Below are 26,998 nucleotides of genomic sequence, written 5' to 3' on the forward strand. Positions count from 1 at the left end.
AAACTAGCCGGGCGTGGTGGCGGGCGCCTGTAGTCTCAGCTACTTGGGAGGCTGAGGCGGGAGAATGGCGTGAACCCGGGAGGCGGAGCTTGCAGTGAGCCGAGATCATGCCACTGCACTCCAGCCTGGGAGCACAGCGAGACTCCGTCTCAAAAAAAAAAAAAAAAAAAAAAAAAAAAAAAGAGTCACGGGTGTTTGGAGAACGTACTCAATACATTACTGCTGAGAGTTGCCTCTTTATATGTTTGAAGTTATAAGGCCTCAGTATGCCTACTCTTACCATTTGGTAGCACCCAGCATCGTGTCTTTTGAGTTCGCAAAAGTAGTATAACTGTAATCCCAACACTTTGGCAGGCCAAGGCGGGAGGATCACTTGAGCCTGAAGTTCGCGACCAGCCTGGGCAACATAGTGAGACCCTATCTCTACAAAAAATAAGAAATTAGCCGGATGGATGTGGTGGTGCACACCTGTAGTCCCAGCTACTTGGGAGGTTGAGGCAGGAGGATCGTTTGAGCTTGGGAGTTTGAGGCTGCAGTGAGCTATAATTATGCCACTGTACTCCAGCCTGGACTACAGAGTGAGACCCTGTCTCAAAAAAAAAGTAGTAGAAAACAATTCAGTTCAAGTTGTGCCACAGTTAGTCCCATGGTGGATTTCCATCAGGCATTCTTGCACCTAGGTAAACTCAAAATCATGAGGCAACTCTTTTAGACAAGTGAGGTATACAAGTTAGCATCACTTAGTGATTATTTGGAAGCAACAAAAGTGATCCTGGCTTGGGGACTTGCTATAGGAGCTGATGCCTCTGAGATAGGAACTGTGAGGGCGTGGGGGTGGAAGGTTTGCAGTCAACTTCAGTTTTAAAGTGAGTTACACATCCCAGAGATAGGAACATGTAGAAAGACAGGAAAGGGAATGCAAGTGCTTTATCTGGGGAAAATTTCCTTCTTTTGTTGCATCAGCCACGTTTCAGGTCCTCAATAACTACATATGGCTAATGACTTCCGCACTGGACAATGCAGATATAGAACATTTTTGTCATTGCAGAAAGTTCTTTTGCTCAGTGTGGCTCTGAATTAAATAAGCAGGCTCCTGCAGCAGTTTATTCCTGTTTGAAGCATGAAGGAGAATTCAATCTAATGATTCAGATTATTATCAAGTCACATAAAAACCATGAGAGTAGATGAGCTCCTCTGTGGAAAGTGTGTCAAGCATGAAGGGAGATGAGCAGAAGCTCCACAGTGTTTAGGGAGGGGAGGAGGGGAAGGAATTGACAGTCACTGAGTGCCTGCTGAGCAGCAGGCATTTTATGTATAACATCTCATTTCAAGATGCAGTCAGGGCCAGGCCTGGTAGCTTCATGCCTGTAATTCCAGCACTTTGGGAGGCTGAGGTGGGCAGATCACTTGAGGCCAGGAGTTCGAGAGCAGCCTGGCCAACGTGGCGAAACCACATCTCTACTAAAAATACAAAAATTAGCCAGGCGTGGTGGCACACACCCGTAATCCCAGCTGTCTGGGTCTGGGTGGCTGAGGCACAAGAATTGCTTGAACCTGGGAGGCGGAGGTTGCAGTGAGCCGAGATTGTGCCACTACACTCCAGCCTGGGTGATAGAGCGAGACTCTGTCTCAATAAATAAATAATAAAGATGCAGTCAGCAAGGGTAAGTAATTTGCGGGAAGGTCGCTCAGCTGGTAAGTGATGAAACTGAAATTTGCCTTCAAAACCAAAAACAAAAATTAACGGGGCCTAGTGGCATGCGCCTGTAATCCCAGCTCCTCGGGAGGCTGAGGCAGGAGAATCACTTGAACCCGGGAGGCAGAGGTTTCAGTGAGCCAAGATCATACCACTGCACTCCAGCCTGGGCAACAGAGCAAGACTCCATCTCAAAAAAGAAAATAAAAACAGTGCCCATTTACCCAAGAGAGTGGACAACTAGGAGAGAGAAGTAGCAGAAGCCCAGAGAGGGGAGAGTTTCCAGGAGAGCAGTCAGTCAGGGAGGCGGGGCCAAGAGGTCCACTTACAATGACCGTGAGAAGGGCACCTTGGAAATGTGTTTCATGCATTTCTTCACTTCATAATCACAGTAACTCTATGAAGTACTTACTGTTACCTCCATTTTCCAGATAAGGAAACTGGCCTAGAGAGAAGGGAACTAAGAAGCGTCGTTGGGGTTGGGGAACCAAGAGGTTTTGGTCACTCTAAAAAGAGTAATTTCAGGAACTCGGGGTAGGGAGCATCTCCTCATACAAGTATCTTAGGAGGGCCTCATTATCTGAGCATAAATAACACCAGGAGAGACTACCCAAGGTAAAGAGACTTGGAATGGAGACTCAAGTGTGCGAGAAAAAATGTTTTGGGGGCTTTACCCTAATTTTTTCTTTAAAGTGTGCAAATATGTTTAGATTATCTTATCATTAATAGAATTTGGATTATAATTGCCACCATTTGCTGACTTGGGACAAGCCAAAGAATGAAGCGTGTGTTCATCTGCCCATCCGTCCCTGTGTCCATCCACACATGCATGTAACTTTTCTCTCAGTGGGCTCGTGATATGATATGTCTTCCCTCTGACTCAGAGCATAATAGTAAAGGGACTCTTTCTGCCAAAATATTCCAGGACAGCAAGGCATTTGTTCTCCAAGGGCCTGCCTCAATTGCCCCTTTGGTTTTCAACTCATTCTCTCTTTTTTTTTTTTTTTTTTTTTGAAATGGAGTCTTTCTGTTCCCCAGGCTGGAATGCAGTGGCACCTTCTCAGCTCACTGCAACCTCTGCCTCCCGGGTTCAAGCAGTTCTCCTGCCTCAGCCTCCCGAGTAGCTAGGATCAAATCATTTTCTTTTAAAGTACTTGCTGGGTCACCAGCCTTGTGTTTCCTTCAGGCACAGGGGCCCTAACTGCCAGGTCCTCCTTATTTGCTTTGTGGTGATGCAGGCAGCTATCCCATGTCACTTTACTTTGACTTCGTGAAGCACCATGCGTTTTGCAAGATTTGCCTTTTCACTTTGTGTTGCAAGACCAATAGGGCTAGAATCTAGTGTTAAGGCAGCAGGAGTGATTGAGTGGCTCATGAATTAGTCCACATTTTTGTGACTTCTGCTTCCCTTCGTAATCTTGCCGCTGTGGGCTGCTGAATGAGGCTATTAAGGGCCCCCTGCCTGTGTGTCTTCTGTGCCGATCTCGCAGATCTGCAGCCTTCACTCTGCCCTCTAGCTGCTCCACGCTGCCCACGTGGGAGAGATCCTCAGACGAGCTTGCCGTTGTTTTCGTTTCCACTATAAACACCCCCACCGCCATCCACCACTGACCTCCTCTTCCTAGTCCAAGATTGGGCTCCCAGGTCACCAGAAAATCTTGTAGGTCTCACCTCTCCAGAGGATTGTCATTTGTCACCTGGCACGGCACTTAGAGTGCTGGATTCTGATCACCTCTATCTGTGAGCCCCAGAAGAGGTGGGCTAGATCTTGGCATTCCCAGCATTTGGCTTCTAATGGCTCATCGAGGTTTTGATTCCAGCCCTATTGTTTACTGCCTCCAACTTGTCCATTTCTTTCTTTTTTTTTTTTTTTTTAAGCTCCTGAAAACCCTCTCATTTCTAATCACCTGTCTTACAACATCATCTTTTATCATGAATCAAGTACAGTGACTTTTTTTTTTTACTCCAGAAATATACTTACCCATTTTTCTTTCATTTTTTTTAAGTAACTTTCTAAAAATTTTTCTATTTGGAAAAAATTTTAATTTACAGAAGAGTCGCAAGAATAAAAATAGTGCAGACAACACCCATATACCAGTACCTAAATTGCTCTAGTTTTATTCTGTTTGTCTTATTCACGCCCTCTCTCCAGCTCTTGTTGTCATGTGTACCCTTTTTTCCTTGTGTGTACATAAATGTTCAGTACACATTTCATAAGAATTAGGGATATTCTCTTTCATAACCATAGTATAGTTAACAGCATTAGGAAATTTCACATTGATGCAATACTTTACTGTTCATCAGTTAATTTTGTTAGTTGACCCAATAATGTCCTTTATGACTTTTGTCCCCCTCAGTATAGGATCCAGTTGAGGATAAGGTATTGTATTCTTTGTCATGTCTCTTAGCCTTCTTTAATCAGGAACATTCCAACAACCTTTCTTTGTCTTTTATGATATTAATGTTTTTGAAGAATACTGCTCTTCCTTTTTTTTAATAGATTCTTTCTCATTCAGGCTTTATCTGATATTTCCTCATAACTAGACTCAGATTGTCCATTTTTAGCCAGAATACTACATAGGTGATGATGTCCTCCTCAAGATGTCACATCTGGAGGGCCTTGATATTCATCTCTCCCTCACTGGTGATGTTGATTTTGATCACCTGATTAAGGTGTTGTCCAGTGTCTCCACTGTATAATTTAAGTAGAGTTTTTTGGTTTTTGGTTTTTTTCTGAGACAGGGTCGCAACTCTGTCACCCAGGCTGAAATGCAATGGCGCAATCACAGCTCACTACAGCCTCGACTCCTGGATTCAGGTGATCCTTCCACCTCAGCCTCCCAAGTAGCCAGGACTACAGGCACGCACCACGACATCTGGCTAACTTTTGTATTTTTTTGTAGAGACAAGGTTTCGTCATGTTGCCCAAGCTGGTCTCCAACTCTTGGGCTCAAGTAATCCACCCACCTTGGCCTCCCAAAGTGCTAGGATTACAGGTGTAAGCCACCACGCCCAGCCTCAAGTAGAATTTTTTAAATCAAATGCATATGTGCATACAACTCATAATAAGTCTGGTTATTAGGGTTAATGTTCATATTTGGAACTTATTGGTAAATTGCTATTTTTAGTGGTCATGCAGAAACTTTCATGCTTTGAAACCATAGACTGCAGTGTAACCACCCTGACCTATTTTTTTCTCTTTTCTTTGCCATTAAAAACTGTATAGAAGCAGCTGTGCCCCCATGGGTTGACACTAACGATGAAGAAACAATTCAACAACAAATTTTGGCCTTATCAGCTGTAAGTATCTTGTGGTACCCCAGATAGAACATACTTTCTTCCTGTTGTGATGTATCTCTGTTGATATGACTTTAGTAGAATTTATTTTTCTTTACAGTTTTTAAAATATTTTGAGATGTTAGGAATGTACACATTAACACATGATGTATACATTAACAAAATGTACACATACTTTTTTTTTTTTTTGAGGTGGAGTCTTGCTGTCACCCAGGCTGGAGTGTAGTGGTGCAATCTTGGCTCACTGCAACCTCCACCCCCCGGGTTCAAATGATTTTCCTTCCTCAGCCTCCTGAATAGCTGGGACTACAGGCATGCAGCACCATGCCCAGCTAATTCTAATTTTTGTGTGGGTTTTTTTTTTTTTTGAAACGGAGTCTCGCTCTGTCACCCAGGCTGGAGTGCAGTGGCGTGATCTTGGCTCACTGCAACCAACCTCCTCCTCCCAGGTTCAAGCGATTCTCTTGCCTCAGCCTCCCAAGTAGCTGGTATTACAGGTGCCCGCCACCATGCCCTCCTAATTTTTGTATTTTGAGTAGAGACAGGGTTTCACCCTGTTGGCCAGGCTGGTCTCGAACTCCTGATCTCATGATCCACGCCCGCCTCAGCTTCCCAAAGTGCTGGGATTATAGGCATGAGCTACCACACTCAGCCTAATTTTTGTGTTTTTAGTAGAGACAGGGTTTCACCATGTTGGCCGGGCTGGTCTCGAGCTCCTGACCTGAAGCAGTCCGTCTGCCTTGGCCTCCCAAAGTGCTGGGATTACAGGTGTGAGCCACCAATGCCCTGCCAAAATTTTTAATTTAATTTTTTTTGTTTTGTTTTGTTTTGTTTTAAGAGACATATTCTCAGTTGGTCATCCAGGATAGAGTACAGTGGCATAATTATGGCTCACTACAGCCTTGAACTGGGCTCAAGTGATTCTCCGGCCTCAGCCTTCCAAGTAGCTGGGACGATAGGCGTAAGCCACCATGCCCAGCTAATTTTTAAAAAATTTTGTGACGGCCGGGCACGGTGGCTCACGCCTGTAATCCTAGCACTTTGGGAGGCCGAGGCGGGTGGATCACAAGGTCAGGAGATCGAGACCATCCTGGCTAACACGGTGAAACCCCATCTCTACTAAAACTACAAAAAATTAGCCGGGCGTGGTGGCAGGCGCCTGTAGTCCCAGCTACTTGGGAGGCTGAGGCAGGAAAATGGTGTGAACCCGGGAAGGGGAGCTTGCAGTGAGCCGAGATCACGCCACTGCACTCCAGCCTGGGCAACAGAGCAAGATTCTGTCTCAAAAAAAAAAAAAAAAAAAAATTTGTAGGGATGGGTTCTCACTATGTTTCCCAGGTTGGTCTCAAACTCGTGGCCTCAAGCGATCCTCTTGCCCAACTTCCCAATGTGCTGGATTATAGGCATGAGCGACAACTATGCCCTGCCCGCTTCTATTTTTTTTTTTTTTGACAGTCTCACTGCACTCCTGCTGGTCAACAGAGCAAGACTGTTTCAAAATAAAGAAAGAATATAATACTTCTCCAGTCTATGATAAATTGTTATGTAGTAGGCTGGGTGCAGTGGCTTACACCTGTAATCCCAGCACTTTGGGAGGCCGAGGTGGGTGGATCACTTGAGGTCAGGAGTTTGAGACCAGCCTGGTCAACATGGCGAAACCCCATCTCTACTAAAAATACAAAAATTAGCCAGGCATGCTAGCACATGCCTGTAATCCCAGCTACTCAGGAGGCTGAGGCAGGAGAATTGCTTGAACCCAGGAGGTAGAGGTTGCAGAGAGCCGAGACTGTGCCACTGCACTCCAGCCTGGGCGACAGAACAAGACTCTGTCTCAAAAAAACAAAAACAAAAAAACATTGTTACATATTAATCGCATTTTGTGGAATACCCTGTGTTTTTTTCTTTTTTTATCAAAGGACAAGAGGAATTTCCTTCGTGACCCTCCGGCCGGCGTGCAATTTAATTTCGACTTTGATCAGATGTACCCTGTGGCCCTGGTCATGCTCCAGGAGGATGAGCTGCTGAGCAAGATGAGATTTGCCCTCGTTCCTAAACTGTAAGCAGGGTGTTCCCCAGCGTTTCCTCACAGCCTCGGTTATGTGCTCAGTATCAGCACATAACGATAGAAGGGGCCAGAAGGGTCTCTATCTGTTCATAAAAGCAGGCCCTGCAGCCCTTTGGCAGTTCCCCTGGTCAGGGCATCCTGGAATCAAAACCAAGGGCTGACTTGGCAGGAAATACAGGGTGGAGATGAAATGTGCCTTTCAATCCCAGTTACAAGGTAGAACACATTTCCCTACAGAAACCACAAACATGCTGCATCACCCTGAATCACATTCTGGTCTCTGAGGCTCATCAGGATCCTTTTTCCAAGCTGATTGCGTTTTCCATTTAGGGTCTGCCCTCCAGCAGCAGCGTTTCTGCTCTCTTTCCTAAGGCTTTTCTTCCGACGGCTCCTCTGGGCTCCACAAATCCCAGCTTGTCCCGTAGGCTCCAGCGCATGCATGATGCATTCTGGAAGCCTGCCCTGGTGGTGCGGCCAGCAGGGGCCACCTTCCCTGCTGCTGCCTCCCTTGAGTGTTCTACCTCAAGCTCTTCCGTGCCTCCTCTAGTTCAGTCCCTTGTATTGAAGCTGTCACATGTTTGGAGTCAGCGTTCCTTCTTATTCTGTCAGTGTTCCCTTTCTCTTAACCTTGTCATATGGGTGTAGTATCTTACTGTTCCCCAAGAACGTGAGTTACAGTTCTCTCAAAAGACTCCTTTTTCAGCTGGGTGCGGTGGCCAACGCCTGTAATCTCAACACTTTGGGAGGCTGAGGCGGGAGGATCACATGAGGCCGAGTTCAAGACCAGCCTGGGCAACATAGCAAGACCACCATTTTTACAAAGAAATCAAGAATTAGCCGGGTGTAGTGGTGCGCACCTTTAGTCCCAGCTACTCAGGAAGCTGAAGCAGGAGGATCACCTGAGCCTGGGAGGTCAGCGCTGCAGTGAGCCATGATCACGCCACTGGCATTCCAGCCTGGGCAACAGAGTGAGACCCTGTCTCAAATAAAAGAAAGACTCCTTTTTCTATGCTGTTTCCTCGGGACTCTTCTGTTTGTTTGGGGCTCTGTCTTTTATGTGGCAGGCTCTCCTTACCTGTCCCTTCGCATTAGCAGTGCCATACTGAAAGGGTACATGGCCACTGAATGTGGGGACAAGCCTTTTGGCTTGGAGAGGCTCAGTAGCTGTGGGAAGGTAGCTTGCCCCCAGAAGACTCCTTGGCCTCCTGCCTGGCTGCAGGCAGGACAATGGGAAGAGCCAGTTGATAGGCAGACTGTCCCTTGACCCCTGTGGCTTGACCTTGGTGTCACAACCCCAGTCTCAACTGCGCCACCGGTCCCTGAGTGTAGAGCAGCTTGGCTCCCCTCCCGACATGGGCAGAGCAGGGCAGGGCAAGATGGGAGGCCCAAGGGCTCTCTGGGCTTCCACCCTTCCTGCAGGCAACTCAGTACAGTTTTGTCTGGTCAACAAAGTAGACTGCTGTTTGCCTAGGCCGGGCACGATTGCTTATGCCTGTAATTCCAGCACTTTGGGAGGCCAAGGCAGGCAGATTGTCTGAGCTCAGGAGTTTGAGACCAGCCTGGGCAACATAGTGAAACCCTGTCTCTACTTAAAAAAAGAAATACAAAAAATTAGCCAGGTGTGGTGGCACATGCCTGTAATCTCAGCTACTCGGGAGGCTGAGGCAGGAGAATTGCTTGAACCTGGGGCGGAGGTTGCAGCCAGCCGAAATCGTGCCATTGCACTCCAACCTGGGCGACAGAGTGAGACTGTCTCAAAAAAGAAAAAAAAAAAGATTACTATCTGCCCTTGACATTTCCACTTGACACCTTTCCACTTGACTGCCCTTGATAACTTCCACTGTCCTCTCCTCTCTCATTCTCTTTGTCCTTGTGTTTTTACATATGTAATTCCTTTTCTGTTACTTTCCTGACATCTTCAGAGGGAGCACAGATGAACACGTTTGTTTTGCTATGCTTACCCAGCCACATAGTGGTTTTAACAAGTATTTGCTAGCCTTTTGGTTCACACAGCAGCACAGGTTTTCTGTTTGTGAAAACACCACTCTGGAAGTGTTCTTCCAGACCAGAATAACAGTTATATGGAATCTTTTTTTCTTTGTAATGAAACTCTTCCCTCCATAATTATTAACATATTAGTGGTAAATTTCTAGAGCCCTCCCCAACCCTCCCATAAGAAAAGTATGTTTCATGGCAAAAAAAAAAAAAAAAATCTCATTACAAATTTCATCTTTCGACTTTATCTTTTTCTTTCTTTCTTTTTTTTTTTTGTTTGAGATGGAATCTCACTCTGTCGCCCAGGCTGAAGTGCAGTGGCGTGATCTCAGCTCACTGCAGCCTCCGCCTCCTGGGTTCAAGTGATTCTGCTGCCTCAGCTTCCCGAGTAGCTGGGGTTACAGGCGCCCGCCACCACACCCAGCTAATTTTTGTATTTTTAGTAGAGACAGAGTTTCACCAGGGTGGCCAGGCTGGTCTCGAACTCCTGACCTCAGGTGATCTGTCCGCCTCGGCCTCCCAAAGTGCTGGGATTACAGGCGTGAGCCACCGCGCCCAGCTAGACTTTGTCTAAAATAGCTATATTAAGATATTTTTAGTTAAGGTGTTTTGTTTTGTTTTGGAGATGGAGTTGCGCTCTTGTCACTCAGGCTGGAGTGCAGTGGCTTGATCTTGGCTCATCGTAACCACCTCCCCACCTCCCAGGTTCAAGCGATTCTCCTGCCTCAACCTCCCAAGTAGCTGGGATTACAGACGCATGCCACCACACCAGGCTATTTTTTGTATTTTTAATAGAGACGGGGTTTCGCCATGTTGGCCAGGCTGATCTTGAACTCCTGACTTCCGGTGATCTGCCCACCTTGGCCTCCCAAAGTGCTGGGATTACAGGCCACCACACCCAGCCTAGTTAAGGATATTTTAAAAATGTACCATCTAATCTATGTTTTACTACATATGCTCACAAAATCATAGGAATTGACTTTTTATTTTAAAAATTATTATTTTTTAGAGACAGGGTCTCTGGAATGCAGTGGCACAATAGCTTACTGCAGCCTTGACCTCCTGGACTCAAGTGATTTTCCTGCCTCGGCCTCCCAAGTCGCTCAGAGGCCTGTGCTGCTATGCCTGTCTAGTACTGTTTTTAACTTTTTTAGAGATAGGGTCTTGCTATGTTGCCCAGGCAGGTGTTGAACTCCTGGCCTGAAGCAGTCTTCCTGCCTCAGCCTCTCAAGTTGTTGAGGTTATAGAGGAGAGCTACCCACACTCCTGGTAGAATGGAATTTTGAAGAGTTTGTATATATAATGTGTATGCATATGTGCTTGTGTGTGTGTGTTTCAAGCTCTTCCCTCAGAATTTGAGGCTGTGCCTGTTCTGAGTAACTGACTCTGAGGGAAGGGTACCCAAGCTCCGGGGTGCAGGTGGCCTTTACACTTGCAGCCTCCATCAACTTGAAGACCCTTTGAATCACCCTGAGCCACATGCTGGGCTCCTGCTGTGGCTCTCAAGACCAGCAAGAGGCCCTGAGTGGCTAGAGCCTGAGGCCAGTGGCCTGGGGTGCTCATAGCAGGCATGTAGCTGTCCACAGTTTTGGTTCTTTACAATTGTGGACCGCCCCCCTCACTGTTGACAGTAATTTTAGATTTTTTGAAACCGTCTGAGAATTGGTATTTGGCAATTAGTGTTTCTAATTTGTCACAGGGTAACCTGCCCATCAAATATTTCAATATGATGCCAGTTTCCTCCTACTAATTTGTTGAGGATTACTTAGAAATTATAGTTATTATTTATAAGTCCTTATCTGTTAGAAATGCTTGCTGAAGCTGAGCGCAGTGGCTCACACCTGTAATCTCATCACTTTCCAAGACCGAGGCGGGTGGATCACCTGAGGTCAGGAGTTCGAGACCAGCCTGGCCAACCTGGTGAAACCCCATGTCTACTAAAAATACAAAAATTAGCCAGGCGTGGTGGCGCGTGCCTGTAATCCCAGCTACTCGGGAGGCTGAGGCAGGAGAATCATTTGAACCCGGGAGGCGGAGGTTGTGGTGAGCCAAGATCACGCCATTGCACTCCAGCCTGGGCAGCAAGAGCGAAACTCCATCTCAAAAGAAAAAGAAAAAGAAATGCTTGCTGAAGTATTTACAATTGAAAGAATGTGATGTCTCACATTTGCCTTAAAATATTCCAACCCGTTCCCAAAGAAAAGCGTGTGTGCAGGGGAGGGGAAGATAGATGGAACGCAACTGGTGAAATGCTGATACTCATGGTAGGTAGGTCACAGGTACATGGGCTTCATTGTTCTAGTCGCTCCACGTGTGTTTTGTTGAAAATTTCCATAACAAAACAAAAACAAGCTGTCAGACACAAATATACGGTCTCCAGACTTCTCCTCCCTGACACACAGAAGCACAACTTTGCTCCTTTGAAACACCTTTTCTGAACAGATAGTTAATGCATCATTAACTAGGAACACTTTAGAAAACAAAACTCTTGCTCTGGATTTCAAACTGCATATTAGTAGCTTAACCCTTCCCTGTGGCAGTCTAATGCTGTGACCGAGATGGGGTCCTGCTGGTACATCACAAGCACCCTCTGAGGCCCTCATTCTGATGACAGTAGGGAAATCACAAGTCCTTTCCTGCCTTGGCCTTGGCCTGTGACATTTGCCCAGTGTTTCCCAGAGGATTTTCACAGTATACGATGCCTTAAAATAGTCCAGGAGGCCAGGCGCGGTGGCTCACGCCTGTAATCCCAGCACTTTGGGAGGCCGAGGCAGGCGGATCATGAGGTCAGGAGATCGAGACCATCCTGGCTAACACGGTGAAACCCCGTCTCTACTAAAACTACAAAAAATTAGCCGGGCATGGTGGCAGGCGCCTGTAGTCCCAGCTACTTGGCAGGCTGAGGCAGGAGAATGGCATGAACCCGGGAGGTGGAGCTTGCAGTGAGCCGAGATCGCACCACTGCACTCCAGCCTGGGCGACAGAGCGAGACTCCATCTCAAAAAAAAAAAAAAAAAATTGTCCAGGAACACAAATAGATAAATGTTTGAGAGTTGCTGTGCTCAATTTTCTTCTTTCTTTCTTTTCTTTCTTTCTTTCTTTCTTTCTTTCTTTCTTTCTTTCTTTCTTTCTGTCTTTCTGTCTTTCTGTCTTTCTGTCTTTCTGTCTTTCTTTCTTTCTGTCTTTCTGTCTTTCTGTCTTTCTTTCTGTCTTTCTTGTCTTTCTTATCTTTCTAGACGGAGTCTCACTCTGTCACCCAGGCTGGAGTGTGGTGTGCGATCTCGGCTCACTGCAACCTCCACCTCCTGGGTTCAAGCAATTCTCCTGTGCCTCAGCCTCCTGAGTAGCTGGGACTACAGGTGCATGCCACCACACCCAGCTAATTTTTGTATTTTTAGTAGAGATGGGGTTTCACCATGTTGGCCAGGATGGTCTCAATCTCTTGACCTCGCAATCTGCCTGCCTCGGCCTCCCAAAGTGCTGGGATTACAGGCGTGAGCCTCCACACCCGGCCGTGAGTTTTTTTCTTTTTAAGAGAAGGTATCTCTCTGTTGCCGTGGCTGGAATACAGTGGTGTGATCATGGCTCACTGCAGCCTCAACCTCCCAGGCTCAAGCAATTCTCCCACCTCAGCGTCCCAATGAATAGCTGGGATTACAGGCACATGCCACCATGCCCATCTAATTTTTCATTTCTTGTAGAGTCAGGGTCTCACTCTGTTGCCTAAGCTGGTCTCAAAGTCCTGAGCTCAAGTGATCTTCCTGCCTCAGCCTCCCAAAATGCTGGGAGTACAGGTGTGAGCCACTGCCCTGCCAGACCTGGATTTCTTTACCAGAGGACTTGACTTCTCAGAACCTTTAGTAGTCATCTGTATTGTGACTCTTCCCCAGAGGGTGACATAGATTATTTCTGCAGTGTGCCTCTGACTGCACCTCTCATATCAAGAGGGAGAGACTATGGAAAACAAAGCAGTCCACATGTTTGTTTTTATAATCAAGACAGCAAACAGTGCCCACAATCTACCATAGGTACCTAGAATACCTAAGTCTCATGTTGGGCATTTCACAGAGCTCAGACTTAAAAGTGATTTCAAAGATATTTAGGCAGCCCACTACCTCCTGGGAAGGTTCATTTCACTTTTGTTTGGCTCCAGTGTTAATGGCTTGAGACCCTGGAACTTATCAGGACAAACAGACCCAGTTCTTAGTTCCCCCAGATGTCTTAGTCTGTATAATCCCTCACCATCCGGGTGATTTGCCTGTAAATACCTTTGGTTTGTAAGTGTCATCGTTAAAGTGAGTCCTCAGGAGTGAATATAATGCGTTGTCTTAATTGCAGAAAGCACACGATAGCATATCTTGTATGTTTTTGATGCAGCCTAAGATTTCATGAGCTCTTTTAGCAGCTGTAACATACTGTGGTTTGCTCAGCTAAACTCATGGTCAACTATAATCCTTTACAAATTGCTATGAAGCCCAATATCCCTTTTGCCGAACTACTTCCAAGAGATGTTACAACAACAGTTGTGTGGCCACATCAGTTTGGGAAATGCTGCTTGGCATGTAGTAAGAACTTAACAAGTGAGAGGTTATATTCCTGTGACCATCCGTGATGGCAGACAACTTGTCTTATTCCCCTAGCACCTAGCATAGTGCCGGATGCACATGGCACCATAATTCCACCGGTAAATGTTGGTGGCATTAATAAAAGTGGGGCTGTGTCTAGCAGCAAATTCCATCTTGTTACCTGTCCTCGCTTGTATAGGTAATCGTGCATTTTGCCTCTATCACTTACACACTAACTTCCAGGCCTAGCTTCTCCATTCATAGGTGTGACAACTGTGCATTCTGATGTCTCATCTAAGACAAGCTCTGTCCAGATTCACAAGCCTGAGTCTTATTGTTTTCTGCTAGTTCTCACTGATTTTCTTTTTTTTTTTTTTTTTTGAGATAGAGTCTCACTCTGTCACCCAGGCTGGAGTGCGATGGCGCCATCTTGGCTCACTGCAACATCTGCCTCCCCAGTTCAAGCGATTCTCCTGCATTAGCCTCCCAAGTAGCTGGGATTACAGGTGTGCACCACCACGCCTGGCTAATTTTGTATTTTTAGTAGAGATGGGGTTTTACCATGTTGCCCAGGCTGGTCTCGAACTCCTGACCTCAGGTGTTCGCCTGACCTCAGGTGATCCGCCTGCCGCAGCCTCCCAAAGTGCTGGGATTACAGGCATGAACCACCACACCTCGTACTCACTGATCGTATTCTACTTTTTCAAAGTATTTTTCTGTCAGGCTTTCTTCTCAATTTTCCCCCCATTCTAAGAACCTTCTTAAAAAACAGGGGATTGACCAGGCGTGGTGGCTGACGCCTGTAATCCCAGCATTTTGGGAGGACGAGGCGGGCGGGTCACGAGGTCGGGAGATCTAGACCATCCTGGCTAAGACAGTGGAACCCCGCCTCTACTGATACAAAAAATTAGCGAGGCATGATGGCACGTGCCTGTAGTCCCAGCTACTTGGGTGGCTGAGTTAGGAGAATCGCTTGAACCCAGGAAGCGGAGGTTGCAGTGAGCCGAGATCACGCCACTGCACTCCAGCCTGGGCGACAGAGCCAGACTCCATCTCAAAAAAAAAAAAAAAAACTGGATACAGAGGCATTCTCCCACCCTTTTGTCATTTCTACTCGCCAAAAAAAAAAAAAAAAAAAAATTAGAACATAAAATGAGCCACTCTTCCAGGCAAAAACAAACAAAAATAAAATTTCACACACCCTGCAGGTCACCAAAGCCATTCCTTGGGTAGGGAGTGTGTACATGTTTGTGTGCATGTGTGTGTACTTTTTTTATGCTTTTTTTTCTTTTCTTTTTTTTTTTTTTTTGGATACGGAGTTTCGCTATTGTTACCCAGGCTGGAGTGCAATGGCACAATCTTGGCTCACTGCAACCTCCACCTCCTGGGTTCGAGCCGTTCTCCTGCCTCAGCCTCCTGCGTAGCTGAGACTACAGGCATGCAGTGTACCCGGCTAATTTTTGCATTTTTCATAGAGATGGGGTTTCACCATGTTGACCAGGCTGTTCTCAAACTCCTGACCTCAGGTGATCTGCCTGCCTTGGCTTCCCAAAGTGCTGGGATTACAGGCATGAGCCACTGCACCCAGCCTTCTTTTTTTTTTTTTTTTTTTTTTTTTGAGAAAGAGTCTTACTCTGTTGCCCAGGCTGGAGTGCAGTGGTGCGATCTCGGCTCACCACAACCTCCACCTGCTGAGTTCAAGTGGTTCTCCTGCCTCAGCCTCCCAAGTAGCTGGGACTACTGGCACATGCCACCACATTGGCTAATTTTTATATTTTTTGCAGAGATGTGATTTCACCATATTGCCCAGGCTGGTCTCAAACTCCTGAACTTGCATTCCTCCTCCCTTGGCCTCCCAAAGCATTGGGACTACAGTTGTAGGCCACCATGCCTGACCCATTTTGCTTTTAGTTTTGTTTTTCATATTCAGCCCTCAAGATTTTTATTTAATTTCTCTGAAGCGAGCACAGTTATCAATTGATGATATGATGATGATGATTATTATTATTTTGAAACACAAACTTACAGAAAAATTGGGGATACAACATAAAGAACTTTCTTGAAATCACTTGAAACCTAATGTTGCATCACTCCCAAATGCTGTAGTGTTATACAAGCATTCTCCTACATGACCACAGTGTGCCCATCCAAATCAGGAAATGATCATTTACACATTATTGCCATCTCAATCTCAGACCCTATTGAGGTTTTTCCATTCATCCCAATAATGTCCTTTTTAGCAAAAGAACCCAGTTCACACTCACAGGTTACATTTGGTTTTCATGTCTCATCAGTCTCCTTCTGTCTGTTGCATGCTGTCTGGTGGCACATGCAGCCATTTGTCCCATTACTGTTCATACTTGGGTCATTTGATGCAGGTGGTGTTTGCCAGGTTTCTTGACTGTAAAGTTACTCTTTTCCTCTTTGAATTAGTATTTTTCTGGGATGTGCTCTGAAACTGTGAATATTCTGTTCATCAGACTTTCCATGTATATATATTTGTACAGACTCATGCAGTGGATTATAATCCGATGCTGTTGTTTATTTTGATGCTCAAATTATTACCAGTTTGAGGCCAGGCATGGTGGCTCACACCTATAATCCCAGCACTTTGGGAGGCCTAGTTGGGAGGATCACTTGAGCCCAGGAGTTCAAGACTAGCCTGGGCAACATGGTGAAACCTCATCTCTACAAAAAATTAGCTGGGCATAGCCGGGTGTGGTGGTGGGCGCCTGTGATCCCAGCTACTCGGGAGGTTGAGGCAGGAGAATTGCTTGAACCTGGGAGGTGGAAATTGCAGTGAGCCAAGATCACGCCACTGCACTCCAGCCTGGGTGACGAGAGAGTGAGACTCCGTCTCAAAAAAAAAAAAAAAAAAAAAATTAGCCAGGCATGGTGGCATGTGCCCGTAGTCTCAGCTACCCGGGAGGCTGAGGCAGAAGCATCACCTGGGCTGGGGAGATCAAGGCCACAGTGAGCCATGTTCATGCCACTGCACTCTGGCCTGGGTGACAGAGTGAGACCCTGTCTCAAAAAAAAAAAATTACCAGTTTCGCCAGTGGGAGACTATTCAAACTGACTTGTGTCTTTCTAACACACAAGTGTCCCCATCATTTCTTCACGCGTTTCCTTGCTTTCTGGCACAAGATAGTGTTCTTCCTCTGCTCTTACCCTGGAATTGGCCATTTACCCAGGGAGCTCTGGATCCTTTTAGTGGAAAGTCTAAATCTTGGTATTTAGAAAGCAAGATCTGGATGCTAGGTGTGCTCATTGCCATTGGGGTGCCACTGCTCTGCATGCTCTCAGTGGACACAGCCAGGGAATGTGTGTGTGCTCATTTCTATGTGGAATGAAAACCATGTGTTCATGGTGCTACCTCATGACAGGGATCATTTTCATTTTTTCCCTCCCCATGTTTGTAACTCTCCTCTCTGGTGGTGAGAAACCTGGTTTCTACTATCTTTAATATTTTTACTTATTCCCCATGCATGTGGCTGATCTGTCATTTTTGCTGCCACTCACTCCTCTACTCAAATACCTTTCTCTCCCTGCTTGGTTCTCATTCTCCATTCTAGGCCACCCCCCTGTGTGGACACTTACCTGACCCACTTGGGCACCAACACATTACACCAGGTGATTCTAATAGGTAGCTAGGTTTGAGAACCACCAAGAGTTTTCAGATTGAACTGCACTTCAATCTTTTTATCAAGCATTTCCCACCCCATTGCTAACTCTTACTGGTTACTAGTTATTAGCAAGCTGCCAAACATTCTCTTTCATAAGGAACAACAGCCACAATGCTTTCTTCTCACTGCTGGAAAGCATTTAATCATCTGAGAAACAGCAAGTGATTGGTGGAGTCCTGGCTCTGCTTCTCGTTTCCCAGGTTGATTATGCTAGTTTCACAGCAATGCCCTGTTTTCTTCTACTGAGAGCAGTATTGGTATCATTAAGATACCAAGAAATGCTGAGGTTTCATTGGTATTCTGTAACTTGTATTTTGCTGCTACGGGGAAGATAGCTGTTATGTTTATCCTGTTGTTAGCTTTCAATTCTAAAGCGAATATGGACTGGGCGCGGTGGCTCACGCCTGTAATCCCAGGACTTTGGGAGGCTGGGGCGGGCAGATCATGAGGTCAGGAGTTTGAGACCAGCCAGGCCAACATGGTGAAACCCCGTCTCTACTAAAAATGCAAAAATTAGCTGGGCATGGTCACAGCCACCTATAATCCCAGCTACTCAGGAGGCTGAGGCAAGAGAATTGTTGGAACCCAGGAGACAGAGGTTGCAGTGAGCTGAGATCACACCACTGCACTCCAACCTGGGCAACAGAGCAAGACTCCGTGTCAAAAAAAAAATTGTTAAAGCCAGTACGAACCCCCTCTGAACCTCACTCAGCTTTGAAAGTGCTCCTGCAAATAATCTACTGCAGTCCCCTCTACAACAAAATAACCCCTGCGTGCACTTGTCTTTGTACGTTCTCAAATGTGTTCTTGTCTATCTGCTTTTTATTCATTTTTAATTTTGCCTTTTTCCACTGTTCTAATTTGCCTTTCTTTAAAAGTGTGAAGGAAGAAGTGTTCTGGAGGAACTACTTTTACCGCGTCTCCCTGATTAAGCAGTCAGCCCAGCTCACGGCCCTGGCCGCCCAACAGCAGGCCGCAGGGAAGGAGGAGAAGAGCAATGGCAGAGAGCAGGATTTGCCGCTGACAGGTACATTCCGGGTAGAAGACAGCACTCTACAGAAAACATTGTTCTTAGAGACTCAAATGAGCTTGACCTTTTATACATACCAGAAATGTCATTGTCTTAGGGAAAAATTATTTTCCTCCTGGAGGAAATCTTCATTTTTCTCTTACTGCCTTCTCTCTAACCCATCTCAATCATGTCTTCCCCAAGTTTTCCTTTACTTTGCTTATCTCCTTTCTCATTCCTTGTTTTTATTTTTGTTTTTTTTTTTTAGACACGGGTCTCACTATGTTGCCCAGGCTGTCCTCAAACTCCTAGACTCAAGCGATCCTCCTGCCTCAGCTTCCCAAGTAGCTGGGACTTACAGGCATGAGCCACTGTGCCTGGCGAGTTTTTTTTATTTTTTTTTCCCTCTCAAACATCTGTCATCTTCCCCACCTCTCATTTTTGGCCCTTAACCATGTGATTCTTTATACTTCTGTCCCCTACTCTGATTCAGTCCGCCTCCTTTTTGTTTCTTTCAACCTGATGTTTCTCCAGTGCGTGTAGTCTATAGAGCAGAACAAAGCTCCGTTCCACTCCAAGTTACAAGGATCTATCTAGTTCTGAGCTAGGCACTGATGAACATTGGACTCATTGTGACACTAACTTACCACTGGTTGTGGGAATGTGTTGTATAATAATGGCAGCTGTTTGAAATCTGTAATAATTAAAACAAGAAACACATTTTGTGTCATATTTTAAATTTTTAGTGAGTACCTGCTGTGTATAGTAGGTACTCATTACAACTGGACATGCATCCCACGAGAAGCGGGGTGATTTCATTCACGGAATTTTAAATGATTAAGCAAAACAGCATGTCCTGAGGTACAGGTTATATAGAATACTAGGACAGGATCCGACACTGCTCTTAGTGTCAGCGAAATGGAGTGAAGTTGCTCTACACAGGAAGATTTGTCATTTTGTATATCAGTGTTAACATGCATCCCAATTGTCTATCATTCTTTAGCATTTATGTTAATTTTGTTGGAAAATTCCATTTTATCAAATACTGCCTTAACAAAATGGACTTATGACAGTATTCCATAAAGACTGCCTTTTTCTAGCACTCATGTCAGCAGGCAAACTTGATAAGTAACTTAATCCTCATTATCCTAAAAAAGTACAGAAGTATTCTTCAATGAATTTTGCTCACACTGTAGTTAAAAATTATTTCCTGCTGGAAATTTTATATAAGGAGTATTGAATATGATGACATGTTAAAAATATCCCCAGAAGGCTGAGGCAGGAAGATCACTTGAGCCCAGAAGTTTGAGTCCAGCCTGGGCAACATACTGACACTCCATGTCTAAAAACAAATAAATGAATAGATAGGTAGGTAGATAGATAAAAATATCCCCAAAGTAAGAGGTTGAGATGGTTTCACCATGGCTGTTTCTTGTAACTTAAGAAAAGCTGAAAGCATAACATAAAAATTTATTTCTGAAAATTATTTAGTATCATAATACTTGTGGATATTTTACTGTGATTATAATATATATTCAGAACTGAACCAAGCAATTATTGTCTCTCTTATTCTCACTTCTTAGAGGCAGTACGGCCCAAAACGCCACCCGTTGTAATCAAATCTCAGCTTAAAACTCAAGAGGTAATCCAGTTTTACATTGTACTTAGTAGTTGATATCTGGAAATAAAGTAACTGTGTTAACTATCTCTGATACCATTTAAAACTATGTATGAATATGGGTTTGGAAGAAGCAGCATCTGGTACTTGAATAGTCAAGGAACTATGGCTGAGACTTGAGGGTGATTTACTGGCATATGTAATTCTAGATGTGCTCATCAGGGATTGGAGAGAATGGTTGGAGTGATTCAAGCTGTGAGGGAGAATAATAGCCTCAGGTGGTAACTCATGTAGTTACCAAGCAACTGCATGTTAGAAGGTTGGAGAGCAGTGCTCATTGTCTTACAGCTCACGGAGAAAAGAAATAAAAATAGCATGGCATTAAATTGTGAGACAGTAGCAAACCAGAATAACACAAATGTCGCTTAGCAAACCATTTCAAGAGCTCATTTGTTGCATTTCAGGATGAGGAAGAAATTTCTACTAGCCCAGGTGTTTCTGAGTTTGTCAGTGATGCCTTCGATGCCTGTAACTTAAATCAGGAAGATCTAAGGAAAGAAATGGAGCAACTAGTGCTTGACAAAAAGCAAGAAGAGACAGCTGTACTGGAAGGTAAAAAACAAAACAAAGAAACTATTCACCTCCCTAATTCCAAAGCCAATTGTAGAAAATTGTTATTCTGAAGCCAGTGCACAATCTTGTAAATTTTGCATCAAAATTGATTCTTACCGGACACGGTGGCTCACGCTTATAATCCCAGCACTTTGAGAGGCTGAGGCGGGTGGATTGCTTGAGGTCAGGAGTTTGAGACCAGCCTGGCCAACACTGCAAAACCCTGTCTCTACCAAAAATACAAAATTTAGCCCGGCATGGCGGCATGGGCCTGTGGTCCCAGCTATTCGGGAGGCTGAGGTGGAAGGATGGCTTGAGCCCAGGAGCTCCAGGTTGCAGTAAGCCGTGATCACACCACTGCATTCCAGCCTGGGTGATAGAGTGAGACCCTGTCTCAAATAAATAAATAAATAAAATTGATATTCTGTTCCCTACTAGAAGGTGGAGTCTAACAAACATGACCAGACCTCACTCATGTCCTTCTGCCTTAAGCACTCACAGAAGCAAATCAAAGGGTTAGGGAGTCTGGTGTGACTATAGAGCTCCTCTGATGAAACCCCCAATGTAAAGGGGAAAGCCTGAGACTCAGAGAGGTTAAGCAATTCACCCAGGGCATCTCAGCCCCAAGGACATGTAACCAGGAATGGGGTGAGGGCATGTACCCCTGGGCACATGGAGATACTGCCCTCCAGCCTTCTGCTTTAAAAGCTGGCATTTTGCTGGTATGTTGTCACGTGCCTATGGTCCCAGGTACTCAGGAGGCTGAGGCAGGAGGATCACTTGAGCCCAGGATAATTTTTTTTTTTTTTTTTTTTTTTAAAGACAGAGTTTCTGTCACCCAGGCTGGAGTGCAATGGCACGATCTCAGCTCACCGCAACCTCTGCCTCCTGGGTTCAAGCGATTCTCCTGCCTCAACCTCCCGAGTAGCTGGGATTACAGGCACATGCCACCATGCCCGCTAATTTTTGTATTTTTACTAGAGATGGGGTTTCACCATGTTAGGCTGGTCTCGAACTCACAACCTCAGGTGATCCACCTGCCTTGGCCTCCCAAAGTGCTGGGATTACAGATGTGAGCCACCGCACCCAGCTGAGCCAGGACTTGAAGGCTACAGCAAGCTATGATCACACAACTGCACTCCAGACTGGGACACAGAGCAAGACCCTGTGTCTGAAAAATTTAATAAAATAAATTTTTGGCAGCCGGGCACAGTGGCTCACGCCTGTAATCCCAGCACTTTGGTAGGCCAAGGCGGGCAGATCACAAGGTCAGGAGATAGAGACCATACTGGCTAACATGGTGAAACCCCGTCTTTACTAAAAATACAAAATAAATTAGCCGGGCGTGGTGGCAGGCGCCTGTAGTCCCAGCTTCTCGGGAGGCTGAGGCAGGAGAATGGCGTGAATCGAGGAGGCGGAGCTTGCAGCGAGCCGAGATCGTGCCACTGCACTCCAGCCTGAGTGACAGAGCGAGACTCCGTCTCAAAAATAAATAAATAATAATAAATGTTTGGACCTGGTGCAGTGGCTCACGTCTATAATTCTAGCTACTCGGGAGGAGGCCGAGGTGGGACGATCACTTGAACCTGGGAGGTGGAGGTTGCAGTGAGCCGATATCGCGCCACTGCACTCCAACCTGAGTGACAGAGCAAGACTTCATCTCAAAATAATAATAATAATAAATTTTTAAAAGCTAGCGTTCTGCTTGACTGTAGACATGTACATGGAAGATTCTTTTCCCAGCTGCTGCATGCCAAAAGAGCATTGCTTCTGGGAAGGACCAGGCTGCTTTTAAAAACCAGTTTTTCGGCCAGGCGCGGTGGCTCAAGCCTGTAATCCCAGCACTTTGGGAGGCCGAGATGGGCGGATCACGAGGTCAGGAGATCGAGACCATCCTGGCGAACACGGTGAAACCCCGTCTCTACTAAAAAGTACAAAAAAACTAGCTGGGCGAGGTGGCGGGCGCCTGTAGTCCCAGCTACTTGGGAGGCTGAGGCAGGAGAATGGCGTAAACCCAGGAGGCGGAGCTTGCAGCGAGCTGAGATCCGGCCACTGCACTCCAGCCTGGGCCACAGAGTGAGACTCCGTCTCAAAAAAAAAAAAAAAAAACCAGTTTTCTTTTTGAGATAGGGTCTCACTCTGTCACCCAGGCTGAAGTGCAATAGTGCCATCATAGCTCACTGCAGCCTCAAACTCCTAGGCTCACAGCATCCTCCCACCTCAGGCTCCAGTGCAGCTGGGACTACAGATGTGTGCCACCACATCAGGCTAATTTTTTAAATTTTTTATAGAGGTGGAGTCTTGCCAGATTGCCCAGGCTGATCTCAAACTCTTGGGCTCAAGCAATCCTCCCACCTCAGTGTCTGTAAGTGCTAGAATTATAGGTATGTGCCACCACACGCAGCCCAACAACCTTTTTTTTTTTTCTTTTTTTTTTTGAGATGGAGTCTTACTCTGTTGCCCAGGCTGGAGTGCAGTGGCACAACTGTGGCTCACTACAACCTCCACCTCCCAGGTTGAAGCAATTCTCCTGCCTCAGCCTCCCAAGTAGCTGGGACTACAGGTGCACACCACCACACCGGGCTAATTTTTGTATTTTTTGTATCGCTATGTTGGTGGGCTGGTCTCGAACTCCTGGTCTCTAGTGCTCTGTCTGCCTCGGCCTCCCAAAGTGCTGGGATTACAGGCATGAGCCACCATGCCTGACCCCAATAGTCTTTTATTTATTATATGTCTTGGCTCCAGGACTAAATTATAAGCTCCCCAAGGGCAGTTACACATTGTCTTTCTATCCCCCTACAGTACCTAACATGGAACTTAGCACTCAGTAAGCACCCTAATAAATATTTGTGAAATTGGTGGCTTCCTGCATAACACAAGGTGTCTTTTCCTTTGAGGTTGCTGCTGTAGAACAATTAAAGCATTTCATTTTTTGTTTTCTGTATAGCTAAGTTTAAGGTTTTTTTTTTTTTTTTTTTTTTTTGAGACTGAGTCTGGCTCTGTCGCCCAGGCTGGAGTGCGGTGGCCGGATCTCAGCTCACTGCAAGCTCCGCCTCCCGGGTTCACGCCATTCTCCTGCCTCAGCCTCCCGAGTAGCTGGGACCACAGGCGCCCGCCACTTCGCCCGGCTAGTTTTTTGTATTTTTTAGTAGAGACGGGGTTTCACCGTGTTAGCCAGGATGGTCTCGATCTCCTGACCTCGTGATCCGCCCGTCTCGGCCTCCCAAAGTGCTGGGATTACAGGCTTGAGCCACCGCGCCCGGCCAGTTTAAGGTTTATTTTTAAAGACAAGCCGGGCGCGGTGGTTCACCCCTGTAATCCCAGCACTTTGGGAGGCCGAGGCAGGCAGATCACGAGGTCAGGAGATCGAGACCATCCTGGCTAACATGGTGAAACCCCGTCTCTACTAAAAATACAAAAAAAATTAGCCTGGCCTGGTGGTGGGCGCCTGTAGTCCCAGCTACGCGGGAGGCTGAGGCAGGAGAATGGCGTGAACCCAGGAGGCGGAGCTAGCAGTGAGCCGAGATTGCACCACTGCACTCCAGCCTGGGCGACAGAACGAGACTCTGTCTCAAAAAAAAAAAAAATACAAAAAGTAGCTGGGCATGGTGGCGGCACCTGTAATCCCAGCTACTTGGGAGGCTGAGGCAGGAGAATCGCTTGAATCCGGGAGGTAGAGGTTGCAGTGAGCCGAGACCATACCATTGCACTCCAGCCTGGGCAACAGAGTGAGACTCCGTCTCAAAAAACAAAAGACAAAAATGAATCTTAGCTTTACTTTTTAAATAGCCAGTTTGTTTTATAACATTACATAGCAGATGCATTATCCCACACACACACAGGTATATTGAGTGTCCACACGGAAAGTTGCAGCTCTACATCTCAACGCGAAAGACCAGTGTGAGAGCTCCAGTCAGAACACCATGAGAGAGTCCAGGCTGACTTCAGACCCCGGTGTCTGTCTCCACTCTTAAGGAGACAACTCTTTGTCTGCATAGTGGTTAAGCATAGACTGTGGAGCCTGCAGATGTGGTTCCATTCTTACATCTGTCGCTGTCAAACGGTGTGATCTTGGGCAAGTTGCTTAACCTCTCCTAAGTCTCCATTTCCCCATCTGTAAGATGTGGCTAATAGTAATACCTTGTCCATGGACTGTTCTAAGGATGAAAAGCATGATACACAGAAAGCAGTTAGGCCAGTGCCCAGCTCAGTAAGTGCTCAATAAACATTAGCTGCTTTTGCTACCATCATCATCATTGGTAGTGGTAAAAATTAACTTGCAACCAAGTATTAATTATCAATTACCCATTTAAATAAAAGGAAAAGCAGAGGCATAGGGAAAGCAAAATAATACCCAAAATATATTGATGACATCTGATACCTTTGCTTCTACATTAACAGATTTATCTTTCTAATTGTATTTATCCTTGGTCACTTAAAATTTACTGAGTTTTTCTGAGCACACACAGTAATGAAGGCTGAGATGTTAAAAATTACGGCAGCTAGGACTTTACGTAGGTAATTGAGATGGACCGAATTGTGAACACTAGCAGTATGAATTCAGAGAGAATCTTTTTCTTCTCCTTTGTTTCTTTTAGAGGATTCTGCAGATTGGGAAAAAGAACTGCAGCAGGAACTTCAAGAATATGAAGTGGTGACAGAATCCGAAAAACGAGATGAAAACTGGGATAAGGAAATAGAGAAAATGCTTCAAGAGGAAAATTAGCTGTTCCTGAAATAGAATAATAATCCTTAACAGTCTGCAAACTGACATTAAATTCTAGATGTTGACGCTCACTGAATCAGAAGGCATAAAAAAGTATAACTTTATGAAATTCAAAATTACCCTTTTTTCAGGTTGAAACTTGCCTCTTCTACTTTAAAAAAGTATATAGAACAGTTACTTCTAATAATCAGAAAGAGATGTTTTGTAGAACGTTTCTTTAGTATAAATAGAGTTAGAGATGTCCTCGTAGGCAGTATGGCTATCTTTACCACAGAAACATAAGTAAAATTTTAGAGTTCTGTTTTTCATGAGGTCAAAAATACAATTTATTCCTCAGTCATGGTTTTCTAAATATCTGTACTCCACATTCCATTTTAATTGATATGTGGGTGTTAAAGTACCTACTTAATGGGTTGATTACTATCAAAATGACCAAATTATACCAAAGAACTTAAGAGGAAGCACTTTCAGAACTATTCGCTTGCCAGGTATTTTCTAAAATTCCACCTGAAAGCCAAAAGATAAAATAAATAAGTTGATTTTAATGATATAAACATCACACAATTTTACATTAAGAAATACTGTGCAGGCCAGGCGTGGTGGCTCAGGCCTGTAATCCCAGCTCTTTGGGAGGCCGAGGTGGGTAGATCACTGGAGGTCAGGAGTTCAAGATCAGCCTGGCCAACATAGTGAAACCCTGTCTCTATTAAAAATACAAAAATTAACGGCCGGGCGCGGTGGCTCAAGCCTGTAATCCCAGCACTTTGGGAGGCCGAGACGGGCGGATCACGAGGTCAGGAGATCGAGACCATCCTGGCTAACACGGTGAAACCCCGTCTCTATTAAGAAATACAAAAAAAACTAGCCGGGCGAGGTGGCGGGCGCCTGTAGTCCCAGCTACTCGGGAGGCTGAGGCCGGAGAATGGCGTGAACCCGGGAGGCGGAGCTTGCAGTGAGCTGAGATCCGGCCACTGCACTCCAGCCTGGACGACAGAGCGAGACTCCGTCTCAAAAAAAAAAAAAAAAATACAAAAATTAGCTGGTCATGGTGGCGGGCGCCTGTAATCCCAGCTGCTAGGGAGGCTGAGGCAGGAGAATCTCTTGAACCCAGGAGGCAGAGGTTGCAGTGAGCCGAAATGGTGCCACTGCACTCTAGCCTGGGCGATAAAGCAAGACTCAGTCTCAAAAAAAAAAAAAAAAAAAAAACTGTGTGAAAATATTTGTTTTTCTCTGGGGCCTTTTCTTTCTTTTATTTTTAAACTATACCAGAAATTTTACATCACAGTTTTTATACAAAGTAGGACCTTCCATCCTTTTTCTATTATAATAACCTTCAGAAGCTCATTCCCCTGCAAGGCTGTTGTTCTTGTGTTTTTTTTTTTTTTTTTTTTTTTTTTTTTTTTGAGACGGAGTCTCGCGCTGTGTCACCCAGGCTGGAGTGCAGTGGCGCAATCTCGGCTCACTGCAAGCTCCGCCTCCCAGGTTCACGCCATTCTCCTGCCTCAGCCTCCGAGTAGCTGGGACTACAGGCGCCCGCCACCACGCCCGGCTAGTTTTTTTTATTTTTAGTAGAGACGGGGTTTCACCATGTTAGCCAGGATGGTCTCGATCTCCTGACCTCGTGATCCACCCGCCTCGGCCTCCCAAAGTGCTGGGATTACAGGCTTGAGCCACCGCGCCCGGCTGTGTTCTTGTTTTTTGTTGTTGTTGTTGTTCTTGTTTTAATCAT

General features: G+C 45.6%; 1 protein-coding gene across 2 annotated transcripts in view; it reads left to right on the forward strand.

Moving 5' to 3' along the window:
- SYAP1 (synapse associated protein 1) overlaps positions 1 to 25,819 on the forward strand; it is a 45,714-nt gene extending 19,895 nt beyond the window's left edge. For both annotated transcript variants that reach the window (XM_025372736.1, XM_025372735.1), the window contains exons 4-9: positions 4,923 to 4,996; positions 6,910 to 7,049; positions 18,183 to 18,331; positions 19,897 to 19,955; positions 20,396 to 20,543; positions 25,142 to 25,819. In XM_025372736.1, the coding sequence (XP_025228521.1) occupies positions 4,923 to 4,996; positions 6,910 to 7,049; positions 18,183 to 18,331; positions 19,897 to 19,955; positions 20,396 to 20,543; positions 25,142 to 25,269 (698 nt within the window). In that variant the 3' untranslated portion in view covers positions 25,270 to 25,819. The remainder of the gene's footprint in view (positions 1 to 4,922; positions 4,997 to 6,909; positions 7,050 to 18,182; positions 18,332 to 19,896; positions 19,956 to 20,395; positions 20,544 to 25,141) is intronic.
- The last annotated feature ends 1,179 nt before the right edge of the window (positions 25,820 to 26,998 follow it).

This window comes from Theropithecus gelada, chromosome X (assembly GCF_003255815.1).
Source record: "Theropithecus gelada isolate Dixy chromosome X, Tgel_1.0, whole genome shotgun sequence".
Lineage (NCBI taxonomy): Eukaryota > Metazoa > Chordata > Mammalia > Primates > Cercopithecidae > Theropithecus > Theropithecus gelada.